Source organism: Physella acuta, unplaced genomic scaffold, assembly GCF_028476545.2.
Source record: "Physella acuta isolate Inbredline_101_S28 unplaced genomic scaffold, ASM2847654v3 ptg000548l, whole genome shotgun sequence".
Classification (NCBI taxonomy): domain Eukaryota; kingdom Metazoa; phylum Mollusca; class Gastropoda; family Physidae; genus Physella; species Physella acuta.
This window is the reverse complement of record NW_026732067.1, coordinates 755,714-771,095: the sequence shown is the minus strand read 5'-3', so window position 1 is coordinate 771,095 and position 15,382 is coordinate 755,714. Positions and strand designations below refer to the sequence as shown.

The 15,382-nt window shown below is 35.3% G+C and overlaps 1 protein-coding gene across 2 annotated transcripts in view; it reads left to right on the top strand.

The window, feature by feature from the left end:
• The first annotated feature begins 1,577 nt into the window (after positions 1-1,577).
• The window catches only part of LOC131946211 (transmembrane 9 superfamily member 4), a 50,696-nt gene continuing 36,891 nt past the window's right edge, over positions 1,578-15,382 (top strand). Inside the window, exons 1-8 of one of the 2 annotated variants that reach the window (XM_059306879.1) lie at positions 1,579-1,721; positions 12,871-12,975; positions 13,101-13,203; positions 13,297-13,340; positions 13,535-13,668; positions 14,163-14,262; positions 15,051-15,103; positions 15,206-15,247. In XM_059306879.1, the coding sequence (XP_059162862.1) occupies positions 1,710-1,721; positions 12,871-12,975; positions 13,101-13,203; positions 13,297-13,340; positions 13,535-13,668; positions 14,163-14,262; positions 15,051-15,103; positions 15,206-15,247 (593 nt within the window). In that variant the 5' untranslated portion in view covers positions 1,579-1,709. Of the gene's footprint in view, positions 1,722-12,870; positions 12,976-13,100; positions 13,204-13,296; positions 13,341-13,534; positions 13,669-14,162; positions 14,263-15,050; positions 15,104-15,205; positions 15,248-15,382 lie in introns of both variants that reach the window. The other variant, XM_059306880.1, reaches the window with a different exon arrangement.

Below are 15,382 nucleotides of genomic sequence, written 5' to 3'. Positions count from 1 at the left end.
GCGATGAAAAACGTGGGGCGCCGTGATTTTCTTACAGTTTCTAATACTGTTGACTCTCTACAAGCTCCCTAATAAAAGTCAATAGTATTATCTAATCATTAGTAATATAACTTTTACTTCGGCGCCCCACGTTTTTCATCGCTTATAGTAGAGTGATCGCTTGCATTATTGTGATGTATGGCATTTATTTTCTACTTTTTAGTTCAGTCAGAAAACGTGGGTTTTTAAAAACTTTTTTAATGATTATTATTTACAAATCTCGACGTTTTACACCTCACTGATACGGAAAAACATAATTTTGCAATCTTGTCCGTATGTCTTTGTGTGTGTCTGTGTCTGTGTGTGTGTCTGTCTGTGTGTTAACACGATTACTTGAGTACCGTTACAGCTAGGTTGATGAAATTTCACATATAAGTATTTTATCAAAATCGTAGATCCGTATCAACTTTTGAGCGATTTCCCATAACCGAAGTGGTACTTTTTCTACTTTGAATTTTTCAAAAGCCTATAACTTGAGTACTATTTCAGGTAGATAAATGAAATTTTACACGTAAGTAAAAGATCTAATTCTCTACCTTCTGTCAAATTTTGAGTTATTTCCGTTGACAGGAAGTAGTAATTTATGCTATTTCCGATTTCTCCCCGTAATGTTATAATTTAAACTGCTATGTTATGTAGCCTAAATATCAACATTTCTAATGACTCATCGCAAGTATACGTCTTGGCTTACTTCTCGGCCCCTAGCTCAGCGCCGTGCACTAGCAAGGTGCTTTTTGTCACCATGTCAAGCCACTTTAACATCTGTACATCTGCTGTTTGCGTTATTCCTGTTCCACATGGACCGTAGACCACCCACGGATCGATCACAATTTATAAGTCGAGTAGTCTTAGCTTAAGTTGTCATACTCAAATATCTCTTATATTGGACGCTTATTATCTTTGGGGTTTAAGACGTTGGTTAATTGTTCACGTAAAATGTGCCCCTTAGAATAAGATTTTGCCTATCTATGCCAATACTAGCAAGAAGTGAAATTGCAGATCACTTGCATATCAGCTGATGTAGAACATCTTCCGAATGCACCTAGTAAAGATGAACATATTTTAAAGTGGATTGTGTTTAAAAACTGTATGTGGTCCCAGAGGCGTAGCGAGTGGGGGGTGCAAATCGAAAATTGAAAGTTTGTCCCCGGGAAGGGTCGCTACGCCTCTGGGTGGGGGGGGGGGGGTGACACCAGTGTTTCTTCCAGACTTTTTTCTCCGGGGGGGGGGGGGGGGGGGCACTTGAAATCTTCGGGGGGCGGTAAACTTTCTTCGGGGGGCCGGACACTGTTAAAAGTATATATTTTCTATATAAATTATATAAATTTCATTTCGTTCGGGGGGGGGGGGGGGGGAGGGGGCGGTAAAAATTTTTCGGGGGGGGGGGGGGCTTTGCCCCCCCGAAGAGATGCCTGGAAGAAACTCTGGGTGACACCATTAAGTGCCGCGCCGGGTGACACCCGACCTCGCTACGCCACTGTCTGATCCTAACCGAAAACAGACGAATTTTAAAAAGTTGTTTTGGGTTGATGTTTGTTGCCCACTGAGCCGTGAGCTTTTGTTGAACTGGGTCATAGGCCTACTGGTTATGTAAATTGTGCACAGCAGAGCTAGCTTGCTGTTACCGACAGTGACCTCACACACTTCACGTAGTGTACCCTCGAAACAAGATGGCTTCCATGGTAAGTAGTAGGCCTATACATTAGTATACATAATTTTATTTTGATTTAACGTGTTTAAAAGACAGAAAAAACATAGTTAAATGGAATTCACAAATGATCCGACAAGGGTGTTGACGTTTATTTTGTGACTAGCGTAAGCGTTATATTTTCCAAAATAAAAACTAAAATTTCAACCATATTTTAAGCTGCGTAATAATGGACGCAAGCGAGTTGACGAGATTCCTTCCATAATGTTGTGGACATGGAATAAAAACGTGCTTTTTAGATTTAGACCGTAAAAAAAAAATTAAAAAAATAAAAACTTAAGCCTAAAATTAATTTAGAAATTTTATATTTTTAGAATAAATGCAATAAAAGTTGCAAATCCAGAGAACTTGAAAATAATTTGTTGAGTTTAAGGCTACATTTCTATTTATTTTCATCAAGCCTAAGTTATAACCGGATGTTTCACTTTCGTAAGACAAATATTGATTGGCTGTACAGTAACTTAGTGATCGATAACTAATACTATTTATTTACAAAACTTTGCAGATCAAGTTTTTAAATAACAATGCAAATTCAAACCCCATCAGAGTTTCTTCCAGGCATCTCTTGTTTTTGCTTTTTTTTTTACATTTTTATTTAGTTACCGAAAATATTAAAAACATCAGCTACATCCAATCTATAGTAAAGTCCAAAAAAAAAAAAAACAACAACAGACAGGCAGGATTTTATAACCATATTAATTGTATTATGTAACTACGCCGTACATGATTTTTAAATTAATTTATGGACCTCTCAAATACCTTTGAGACTTTTCTCGCTGGCGTCCATTATTCATGATAACTCTATTATTTTTTTTGAGGTAAAGCGTGGTATAGTATAAGGCTGCAATAATATTATTACTAGTACATATTAAAGATTTCTACTAATCCAAGTATTTTCTGATAATAAAAATATTACATTATTCTAACACATCTCGCACTAAGAAGGACAATGTCGCCTAAGATTTGTATCTTCATTACGGTTCAAGAAAACTTAAATAGTTAAAAATTATAGTTATTTATCTTTAAATTGGTACCAATTTTAATCTTCAAAATAAATCGATAGTCTATAAACAGTGTCAGAGCTAGAGAAAAAAAAAGCCACTCCCCCCAAGGCAAAAAAATTCCCCCATTATATATATATATATATATATATATATATATATATATATATATATATATATATATATATATATATATATATATATATATATATATATATATATATATATATATATATATTCATTGAGAGGTATACCCACCGTGAGACAAGAAATCATACAAAAATATGCTCTTACTCATTTCGGGTCTGATATAACGGTATTTTAAAAACTTCTTAATCTCATTTTTAAAAATACAATAAGATGTTTATTACAAGAACAGTACAAATGATGAGCGGGGCCGGCGCTACCTACAAGGCGAACTATGCGGTCGCCTAGGGCGCTATCCATTGGGGGGTACAAAAATGTGTTATCGCCATTATTACAAAGTAGATAATAATTGATAACTTTGATTATACTACAGATTAAACTATAGACAGGGTAATATTCCAATGCGGTGCCCAGGACGAACTATCAATTTTGCACCCTTTCCTCAAATTAGGCCTATGTATAAGTTATTCGCGTTGGTGATAATGCACTCCCCACCTCCTTTATTCGGAAAGGTCGGGGCGCTTTCTACCAGTCACTTTTCCTTTTATTTTGTTGTCACACAATTGATGTAGAAAACAATTAAATAAATCCGTATTTCCAAACAGAATCCAACATTATTTATTTCGACTAGGTAATGAGCTTTTTATATTATTATCTACCACGTTTGGCGCCCGCCCCCCTTCCATACCACGTCTCTTTTAATATAATGATAAAATAATTGTATTTTAAAATTTAATCTAAATCTTTTAATTTCGAACTTTTTAGACGATTATCTGATTTTAGAGTTGATTTAGTGATAGCTCTAGCCGCCTAGCGCTTGACGCGACGTTGTAAAACACGTTCAATTTTTATTTTTAATAGGACTCGGAAGTATTTTTTTGTCTCCATTTGAATTTGAAATTTCGTTAGCCAGCGAGAGATTTTGATTTTCAAACTAAATTAAACACAAACGTCAATACTAACAGTAACGTAAACACGAACGCAACGCAAACATAAACATAAACACAAATGTCAACACAAACGCAAACATAAACACAAACGTTACGCAAACACAAATACAAACGCAAACACAAACTGAAGCAGACGATTTTTTTCTATAATTTTTATTATACAATAATATAAAGTGGCTCACAATAATTTTTTAAAGCGAACACAGCAGTATAAAGGTCTAGTGGAGGCTGTCGCTTGACCCACTTTTTTTACTTTCTCGTATATACGAAGTATAGAGAAAGTATTGTAATCGTGCACAAAAATAATATGAAATTTTGAGCTTTCACCGTTTTACTCCTCAGTCCTTCATCACATCCGGAGTATAGAGGTCTTATTTTAATCAGGCAAAAATTATAAATACAAATATATAAAATTTTTGGCGTTTTATGCGTTATCGAGTCGTAAAAACTGGACTTTGCAATTCTGTCCGTTTTCTGTGTGTATGTCTGTCTGTAAACACGAAAACTTGAGTACCGTTAGAGCTAGATTGATGAAATTTCAAATATAAGTATTTTATCAAAATCGTAGATTTAATTTATTTATATAACACAAAACAAATTCAAGTAAAATTTCAAATGCAAAAGATTTGTTTCATTTTTTATTTCTACAACCCCCAAACTAAACGACCTTTCTGAGTAAGTAGTGAATAAACCAAGAGCCGGTACAAATACAAAAGAATCGCGTGTCTTCACTTTCTCCAACTAATGCCAGGCATGGATAATAGCTGAGTGGACATCTACAAATAAAGTCATTGCCCCAATTCCGGGAATAACACTTGCTAAAAAGTTTGTTCGGCAGATATAAATCCCAAAATCTAGCCAATTGGCTTTTATTTAAAAAAATAATAATAGTAATTTTAAAACTAAACTAGAATACCCGTCATCCCTTGGATAACTGTGGGTTTCGGGGGACATCCATCAAAAAACATCACGTCTGTCACTCAGAGGCATAGCGAGCCTTCCCGGCGCCCGGGGACAAACTTTTCGATTTTAACCCCCCCCCCCAAGATTTCGATTTTCAACCCCCCCCCTCAAACTTTTGATGTGCACCCCCTCCCCCCCCCCCCCCCACTCAAACTTTCGATTTGAACCCCCCTCAACCTTTCAATTTATTTTTCCAAACCATTTTGGCGCCCCAACATACGTCCCCCCGCCCCCCCCCCCTTCACCTCCCCTTCCCTCCCCCGCCTCCCCTCCCCCCCCCCCCGCCTCCCCTTTCCCCCCCCCCGCCTCCCCTTCCCCCCCCCCCCCCGCCTCCCCACCCGCCCCCCCCCCCTCCTCGCTACGCTACTGCAGTGTCACTTATCGTCACAAAAACAGAGCCCACATTCAAAAATATGTTTCTTATCTTTTAAAAACACCGAAAACACCGATTTCGGACTATCCCTTCATATACTGACGTCACATGTGACCTACTCAACTCTACTTCACCTGCCCAGTGTCCCGCCAAGTCTCAGACAACATGTTTTTATCGTTTAAAAACGATTCCAGCCGAGTATGTCTCTGACCACACTATCCTTTCATATGGTTAGGACAAAGAAACAGATGAACTCTACTTCACCTGCCCTGTATCCTGCCAAGTTCAGATAGGCAACTTTATCATTAACATCTAAAAAAAAAAAATTGAAAAAAATATCATTTTTTATCATTAACATCTAAAAAAAAAAAATTGAAAAAAAATATCATTGACATATTGGTCTAGAACCTGTACCACTCGCATGAGAGCGGACTACGCTACAAACTTAGCTATTTACTCGTGACGTCACAAATGAATTTTTATACTATACTTTGATGCAACTTGATTTCGAGCGTCTAGTCTAGAAGTAGTAACTTTCAAATTAAATTTTATCTTAAATTAGCCAAACAAAGATTTATATAAAATAATTAAGGCCTGAAATAGATTCTAGATGTATTAAGGCCTGAAATAGATTCTAGATGTAGAATTTACATTAAGTCTAGATTTAGAATTTACATTGAGTTTAGTGACCTAGATCTAGATCTAGGCTAGATTCATAAATTTCCTTCGACAGCTGATCTTTAGATCTAGAGAAATTTATTGTAAAACTAAATGAAAAAAGACAGTTGAAAATTGATATAAGTGTTGGAACGTAATAAATACAGCAAACGGACGTATTGTTAAAGTTATGACCGACAGAAAATTAGATTTAGAACGCGTTAAACTTTGGAATGGGAACACAATTTTCTTCGATAGACGCCGCCATTTTATTGTACTAAAGAGTCAACAAAAAACTCTGACGTCACTATCAAGGGACGTCACTATCCCCACAAAGTTTATTCAAAGTATTAACATTTTTAAAAAAATACGGTTAATTTAACAATGAATAAATCAATAAATTAATTAACGTCTTTAAATAAATTTGTGATTAACAGTCTGTCTGCATTAAAAAATTATTCTCTACCTACATACTATTTTACAGCTGTCCCGGTAGAGTCGAACATATCACAATAGTCAATCAGGCAAACAAACAAATAAATATTCAAACATGTAAACAAACTTGACTTTTAGTAGTATACTAGAATACCCGTCATCCCTTGGATAACTGTGGGTTTCGGGGGTCATCCATCAAAAAACATCACGTCTGTCACTCAGAGGCATAGCGAGCCTTCCCGGCGCCCGGGGACAAACTTTTCGATTTTAACCCCCCCCCCCAAGATTTCGATTTTCAACCCCCCCCCCCCTCAAACTTTTGATGTGCACCCCCTCCCCCCCCCCCCCCCACTCAAACTTTCGATTTGAACCCCCCTCAACCTTTCAATTTATTTTTCCAAACCATTTTGGCGCCCCAACATACGTCCCCCCCGCCCCCCCTTTCCCCCCCCCCCCCCCGCCTCCCCTTTCCCCCCCCCCCCCGCCTCCCCTTCCCCCCCCCCCCCCGCCTCCCCACCCGCCCCCCCCCCTCCTCGCTACGCTACTGCAGTGTCACTTATCGTCACAAAAACAGAGCCCACATTCAAAAATATGTTTCTTATCTTTTAAAAACACCGAAAACACCGATTTCGGACTATCCCTTCATATACTGACGTCACATGTGACCTACTCAACTCTACTTCACCTGCCCAGTGTCCCGCCAAGTCTCAGACAACATGTTTTTATCGTTTAAAAAACGATTCCAGCCGAGCATGTCTCTGACCACACTATCCTTTCATATGGTTAGGACAAAGAAACAGATGAACTCTACTTCACCTGCCCTGTATCCTGCCAAGTTCAGATAAAAATTGAAAAAAAATATCATTTTTTATCATTAACATCTAAAAAAAAAAAATTGAAAAAAAATATCATTGACATATTGGTCTAGAACCTGTACCACTCGCATGAGAGCGGACTACGCTACAAACTTAGCTATTTACTCGTGACGTCACAAATGAATTTTTATACTATACTTTGATGCAACTTGATTTCGAGCGTCTAGTCTAGAAGTAGTAACTTTCAAATTAAATTTTATCTTAAATTAGCCAAACAAAGATTTATATAAAATAATTAAGGCCTGAAATAGATTCTAGATGTATTAAGGCCTGAAATAGATTCTAGATGTAGAATTTACATTAAGTCTAGATTTAGAATTTACATTGAGTTTAGTGACCTAGATCTAGATCTAGGCTAGATTCATAAATTTCCTTCGACAGCTGATCTTTAGATCTAGAGAAATTTATTGTAAAACTAAATGAAAAAAGACAGTTGAAAATTGATATAAGTGTTGGAACGTAATAAATACAGCAAACGGACGTATTGTTAAAGTTATGACCGACAGAAAATTAGATTTAGAACGCGTTAAACTTTGGAATGGGAACACAATTTTCTTCGATAGACGCCGCCATTTTATTGTACGAAAGAGTCAACAAAAAACTCTGACGTCACTATCAAGGGACGTCACTATCCCCACAAAGTTTATTCAAAGTATTAACATTTTTTAAAAAATACGGTTAATTTAACTATGAATAAATCAATAAATTAATTAACGTCTTTAAATAAATTTGTGATCAACAGTCTGTCTGCATTAAAAAATTATTCTCTACCTGCATACTATTTTACAGCTTTCCAGATAGAGTCGAACATATCACAATAGTCGATCAGGCAAACAAATAAATATTCAAACATGTAAACAAAGTTGAGTTTTAGTAGTATACTAGAATACCCGTCATCCGTTGGATAACTGTGGGTTTCGGGGGTCATCCATCAAAAAACATCACGTCTGTCACTCAGAGGCATAGCGACCCTTCCCGGCGCCCGGGGACAAAGTTTTCGATTTGAACCCCCCCCCCCCCCTCAAACTTTTGATGTGCACCCCCCCCCCCACTCAAACTTTCGATTTGAACCCCCCTCAACCTATCAATTTATTTTTCCAAACCATTTTGGCGCCCCAACATATGTCCCCCCCCCCCTTCCCCCCTCCACCTCCCCACCCCCCCTTCCCCCCCCCCCCCCCGCCTCCCCTCCCCCCCCCCGCCTCCCCTCCCCACCCCCCGCCTCCCCTCCCCACCCCCCGCCTCCCCTCCCCTACCGTCCCCCCCCCCCCTCCTCGGTACGCTACTGCAGTGTCACTTATCGTCACAAAAAACAGACCCCACATTCAAATATATGTTTTTTATCTTTTAAAAACACCGAAAACACCGATTTCGGACTATCCCTTCATAAACTGACGTCACAGGTGACCTACTCAACTCTACTTCACCTGCCCAGTGTCCTGCCAAGTCTCAGACAACATGTTTTTATCGTTTAAAAAACAATTCCAGCCGAGCATGTATCTGACCACACTATCCTTTCATATGCTTAGGACAAAGAAACAGATGAACTCTACTTCACCTGCCCTGTATCTTGCCAAGTTCAGATAGGCAACGTTATCATTCACATCTAAAAAAAAAAATTGAAAAAAAAAATTTCATTGACATATTGGTCTAGAACCCGTGCCTCCTGCATGAGAGCTGACTACGCTACCATTTTAGCTATTTACTCGTGACGTCACAAGTGAATTTTTATACTATACTATGTGTCTCCTTATGCAACTTGATTTACGCGTATAGATTCTAGATCTAGATCTAAAAATAAGTCTAGTAGTACTAACTTTCAAATTAAATTTTATCTTAAATAAGCCAAACAAAGATTTATATAAAATAATTAAGGCCTGAAATAGATTCTAGATGTAGAATTTACATTGAATCTAGTGACCTACATCTAGGCTAGATCTAGATCTAGGCTAGATTCATAAATTTCCTTCGATAGCTGATCTTTAGATCTAGAGAAATTTATCGTAAAACTAAATGAAAAAGACAGTTGAAAATTGATATAAGTGTTGGAACGTAATAAATACAGCAAACGGACGTATTGTTAAAGTTATGACCGACAGAAAATTAGATTTAGAACGCGTTAAACTTTTGAATGGGAACACAATTTTCTTCAATAGACGCCGCCATTTTATTGTACTAAAGAGTAAACAAAAACCTGTGACGTCACTATTCCCACAAAGTTTAGTCAAGGTTCTAACATTTAAAAAAAAAATGGGTTATTCTGCGTAGGAATAAATCAATAAATTAATTAACGTCTTTAAATAAATTTGTGATCAACAGTCTGTCTGCATTAAAAAATTATTCTCTACCTGCATACCATTTTACAGCTTTCCAGATAGAGTCGAACATATCACAATTTTCGATCAGGCAAACAAATAAATATTCAAACATGTAAACAAACTTGACTTTTAGTAGTATATAGATAGATAGATAATACTAATAATAATGATAACAATAATAATAATAAGGGGTCATCCATAAATGACGTCACGCTTTTTTGGATGATTTTTACCTCCCCCCTCCCCTCCGTCACACGTCGTCACAACAAGCCACACACCCCCTAAAATGACGTCACACCTCAGCCTACAACCCCCTCAAAATGGCAGTTGAATTTTTTTTAAACCGCTATATTTTTCCGTAATCTTGTCTGAACTCTGTCAAAATAGAGTATTTTAATCAATTGTTATAACAATTTATTAAAACAGTTTTCTAAAACGCACAATAACGTCTAAAGTTCGTTTTCTAACAGTGCTTTTTTATAATGCAAAAGTGTGACGTCGCACCATCTGAACCCCCCCCCCCCTCCTCCCCCTCATCACACACCGTCACAAAATTACGGACTCCCCTCCCCCCTACGAGTGTGACTTCATTTATGGACGCCCCTTAATAATAATAATAATAATAATAATAATTGTTTTCAAGGGTAATTACTCTTTCCGAATTGCGTATTCGTTCCTTTCACTTGGTGCTTGTAAGAAGTTGCGACTAACGCAGGTACTCTCATGACAAGCGATTCTCAAACTTTTTTTTTCCAGCTTGATTACTTTTTTTTTAAAATTTAAATTTTATTGTATATCTAAAAATATGGGTTTTAATGGTACTCAAAATGTCTATTGAAATGTGAATGTAATAAACTTGATTTTTTTTTATATTAAAGAGCAATAAAACAATTAAAATAATAACCTTTTTTTTTCTTTAAAAAAGCGAAAAAGATGAAATAGCCAAATAGATATCGTGAAGTACTTGAAGTACTGGTATGCTCATTAAAACAATGTTCTTACTTGATCCCACTAAGTGGGGTAAATTTAATTGATAACAATGACAACACAGGGAATGCTGAAAAATGTATTTACGCCCTAAAACCCCAGGGGGAAGGAGCGATTTCCGAAAACCAGAAGTGGTACTTTTTCTACTTTGAATTTTTCAAAAGCCTATAACTTGAGTACTATTTCAGACAGATAAATGAAATTTCACATGTAAGTAAAAAATCTAATTCTATACCTTCTGTCAAATTTTGAAAGTACTAATTTACGCTATTTCCGATTTCTCAAAAAAACGAATGTAAATTAAAACTAATAATATTCCGCACTATTATGCACGTTTTATTTGGCGTTCACTGGTGTGCAATTCATTTTTCTACGAGATTTTATATATATATACACACACACACAGACAATATTGCAAAATTAAGTTTTTCCGACTCCGGGAGGTGTCAAACGTTGAGATTTGTGAAAATCTTGATTTAGATTTTTTTTTGCACGATTACAATACTTCCTCTATAGCAGTGGTTCCCAACCTTTTTCGAGTGGCGACCCCCTTTTATAAAAATTAAGTGACCCGCGACCCCCATAGAATTAAAAAGCCGATATTAGTATGGAAATTAATAAACACTAAAATAAGATTTTCTAGTAGACTTTCAATATGAACTACTTTTGGTAACTGTTTTAATACCATGAGTAAAATTGCATACTATTCAGTAAACATTCGCGGTTAATTTTTTTTTTAAGTATTTTTTTTTGTTAACGCCAACCTATGTCATTATCATTATCTTAATTTTGTTTTTAATCGAAAAATAGTGTTCAAAATAAAATTATATTCTCGAAAAGTCAATCAATTTTACGTTTGGATATAAATGGTTAATACTACACCAAAATTGTGTCTGAAGTTTTTCATCTTACGCGGAATCATTCTACAAATCAAAGAATTCATCTTGTAATTCATCGGGAATGCTGGCAACATCAAGGGAAGAAGAGAATGGATAATGAGTCAATGCAGATTCTTTTATTTTTCAGCTCAGAGAAATAGCGCTGCAGTTCGTTTTCAATAGATTCAAGATGCCCAGCAATTTCTTCTTTCAAACTTTTAATTATCTCACAATTAGATTCATCTACCACACTGCAGAGCTTCTCAAATTTACAATATTTCCAAGATTTATTTTCTTCGCCGATTTTGCAGCTTTGATAAAAATGCCCCGAGATTATCATGGAAAGTGATAATATTCGTTCATTTTCCCTGAAGCTTCAGGTTAAGCTTATGTTGATGTTAGAACACATCTGCTAGGTATGATACTCTCTCCAACCACTCTGTCGTTTTAAGTATATCAAAAGGTCTTGTTCGCTTTGCATTTCAAAGATCAATTTGATTTCAGATATCAATTCAAAAACACGATTCACAACAATTCGTTTGACAGCCAGCGCACTGTGGTGTAGAAGAGCAGAACCTCGTGATCTTTATTCAGGTCTTTGCTCAGTTCTTTGAAGGCTCCAGATTTTATATAATTTACGACTGATACTAGATATGGAGTTTTGATGGCGATTGGTGAGGGCAGTGGTTAGGGAGCTAAATCTTTTCTGCTTTCTGAAAGCCCGATTTTGACCTAAACATAGATGGTGCACCATCCGTACAAACCCTCACAACCGTTTTAACCCATTTTAATCATCCAATTTAAAAAAAAACGTATTTATTTTCTCCATGCTATCTTCACAGAAGAGCAACTCTTCTTTGCTATCATCTGAATGAATATAGACAAAGACCAGCAACTGCGAACACGAACTCACGTCTGTTGATTTATCAACTTGAAAATCAAACAATGGTGAAAGTGAAAACTTAATTTCAATAAAAATGTGTTATTTAACATCTACGGACATGTAAGAATTAACTTCACCATCTTCAACATGCAGCGTTTGATGAGATTTTCCCCTATTGTTTTTTTTTGCTTGGCATTTTCTGTCGCGACTTCATGTGATGCTTTCACTAATGCTGTGTTTCCTTGGTGAAAACTTCCTGTTCGATCAAGTCTCTGACGTTTGCAACTAGCTTCATACCGACGAAAGAACTACATATCTTTTTTGGTGTGTTTCGAATGACTCGTGTCAAATGACGTTTTAGTTTTGAAGATTTCATAAACTCGTGACTGAGAACAACTTTGTACAGTACGCTTTGCTTCTTCTCTATTCCCTTTCCAGTGATGTTAGTAAAGCCGAATTTCAGATATTCTTCTAAATATTTATGTTTTGTTTCAAATTACTAAGGTTTTGTATACCAGTTGGCGACCCCCCGTGCTCTATAGGCTACATCGTATATGAGAAAGAAAAATAAGATGATGTTAGGTAAATATTATAAGCATTACTAATCCCAAATAACTTGCTATGTTAGTAATTGCTATTTTTTTCTTCCTCCCCAGTTATTCCTAGTTTCAATCTCATTGCTAATTTCAAATGGGCTTGCCTTTTACTTGCCTGGTGTTGCACCCATTGACTTTCCTAGAGATGCTGAAGTTGAAGTTAAGGTAATGTATTTAATAAATATGTTGTAATCAGAAAATGACAATAATGGTGAATATAATATTGCATTGATTTAAATCTCTCATAACTTTTTTTTTAAATTCAAATTTTTGCAAATCTTTATTTACAGGCTGTCAAACTGACAAGTGTTAAAACACAATTGCCCTATGAATATTATGCCTTACCTTTCTGTCAGCCTCAGTCAGGTGTTGTCTACAAAGCTGAAAACTTGGGTATGTTGTCAGATGATACAGTGATTTTGTAAACTTTATTGATAAAGAAAATACGTTAATTTTTAATAAAACTTCATTTTATTCATCCTGTAGGTGAAGTCTTGAGGGGTGACCGAATTGTCAACACTCCCTATTTGGTATATATTTTTTCTGTTTCAAAAAAAGAAATGAATTACACCATCAAATCCAATCTTTTAAATAAGAATTTAAATACTAAAATGGGTTATCAAACTACAGTTTATGTACAGGTTTATATGTATTTAAAACTACTTCAGCTATAGTCAACACATTTGAAAATGAATGTTCCAATCAAACTATTCTCAATTACCAGGTGAAAATGGCATCTAATGTAAAATGCCAAGTATTATGCCAAGATAAAGGCTTAAAATATGTTCCAGTCACTCTCACTAAAAACCAGAGCAAGGATATGGCGGACAAAATTATGCATGATTATTATGTCCATTTGTAAGTATTTCACTATCTAATACAGAGGCGTAGCGAGGGGGAGGGGGCGGGGGCGGGGGGGGGGGGGCATATGTCCCCGGGCGCCGACCTTAGGGGGGCGCCAAAATGGGTTGGAAAAACAAATTGAAAGTTTGATCTAATAGCACTTTTTAGAAAATATTTTACATTACAAATTACGAAAGCATGATCTTCTAAGAAATTATATTGTACAATGTTAAAATATTAAGGTAATTTATTAAAGTTTCTATTATATTTTTTTAAAGGATAAAGAATAGAGTGTGTTATTCCCACCTTTGGGCTCATTTAAACTGAATAATTTTTCAAGACTTTAATCTATTAATGCGTATAGTTTTAGCTCATTTTGTTTTCTGTCTAAATTTAATGTAAAAGTAATTAATGAAGAAAAGGGTTGTTAAAGAAATATTTCACACTATACACACGTTAATTTTTATTAGATTGTATTTGAACACTTCTGTAATTTATAATGTGCACAGAATTGTTGACAACTTGCCAGGTGCAACACCTCTGGTTATGCCAGATGGAACTACTATTTACGAACATGGCTATAGGTTGGGAGTTGTGTCAGGGAAAGAGGTAATAGTTTTTCTGTTGTCTTACTTTTCTGTGTATTAGTAATTACATTGATAAAAACGTATTTAAACTTGCTCAACTTAATACATTTTTATTTTCTTTTGAATTTTTTTTAGTTTTGTGATACTTTATTTAGTACCCACTGATAATATGACTAGTTAATAATAACAGTTAAAACATTTTTGGACCTATACCAGGGGCGGACTAGCCTTGGGCAGGGCTGATATATATATATATATATATATATATATATATATATATATATATATATATATATATATATATATATATATATATATATATATATATATATATATATATATATATATATATATATATATATATATATATATTCCGATTCTATTATTATAATAGGCCGAAATTTTTTATAAATCTGCATTTATAATTTTGGCCGGATTGAAATAAGTCTCCTATACTCCGTATATATTATTCCGCCCTATTATAATCGCGTTATCATGTTCATTAGATACGCATGCAACTCTATTGTAAATTTAAAAAAAAAAATTAAAGTACTGAAAAAAAAATTAAAAACTTTTAAATTATAAACATTTATGGATTGATGTACTAAAAAGTAAAAAAAAAAGATTATCTTTAAATATATAATAATACACTACTATTTAAATGACTATAAAGAAAAGAGTGTGTCACTTCCTAAATATAAGTACACGTATCTAATATGAAATGTGTTTTTTTTTGTGTGTGTAAAAATGGTTATTGAACATTCTTGTATAATAAACTTTTTAAAGAACAATTATTTTTTTAACGTTTAGGCATTTCTACACAATCACCTCAATTTGATCCTCAGTTACCACAAGCGAGAAGAGTGAGTAAATTTACATCTCTTTAGTTTAGAATTATCTCATTTTCATAATACTAGTGAATTAAGTTACAAAAATCAGAGGCATTTTTCTTCTTTTTCTTCCAGAAATGCACTCCGTGTGGTGGGATTTAAAGTAAAACCACAAAGGTAATTTTATATAATTTCATTATTTCAAATAAACAGTGTTGAATCTTATTGATTAGCAATACCTAGTAAAGCAGGAATTGGTGTTATATAACCCTTAGTGTTTTGGGTTATTGTTTTGTTTTAGTGATAATGATA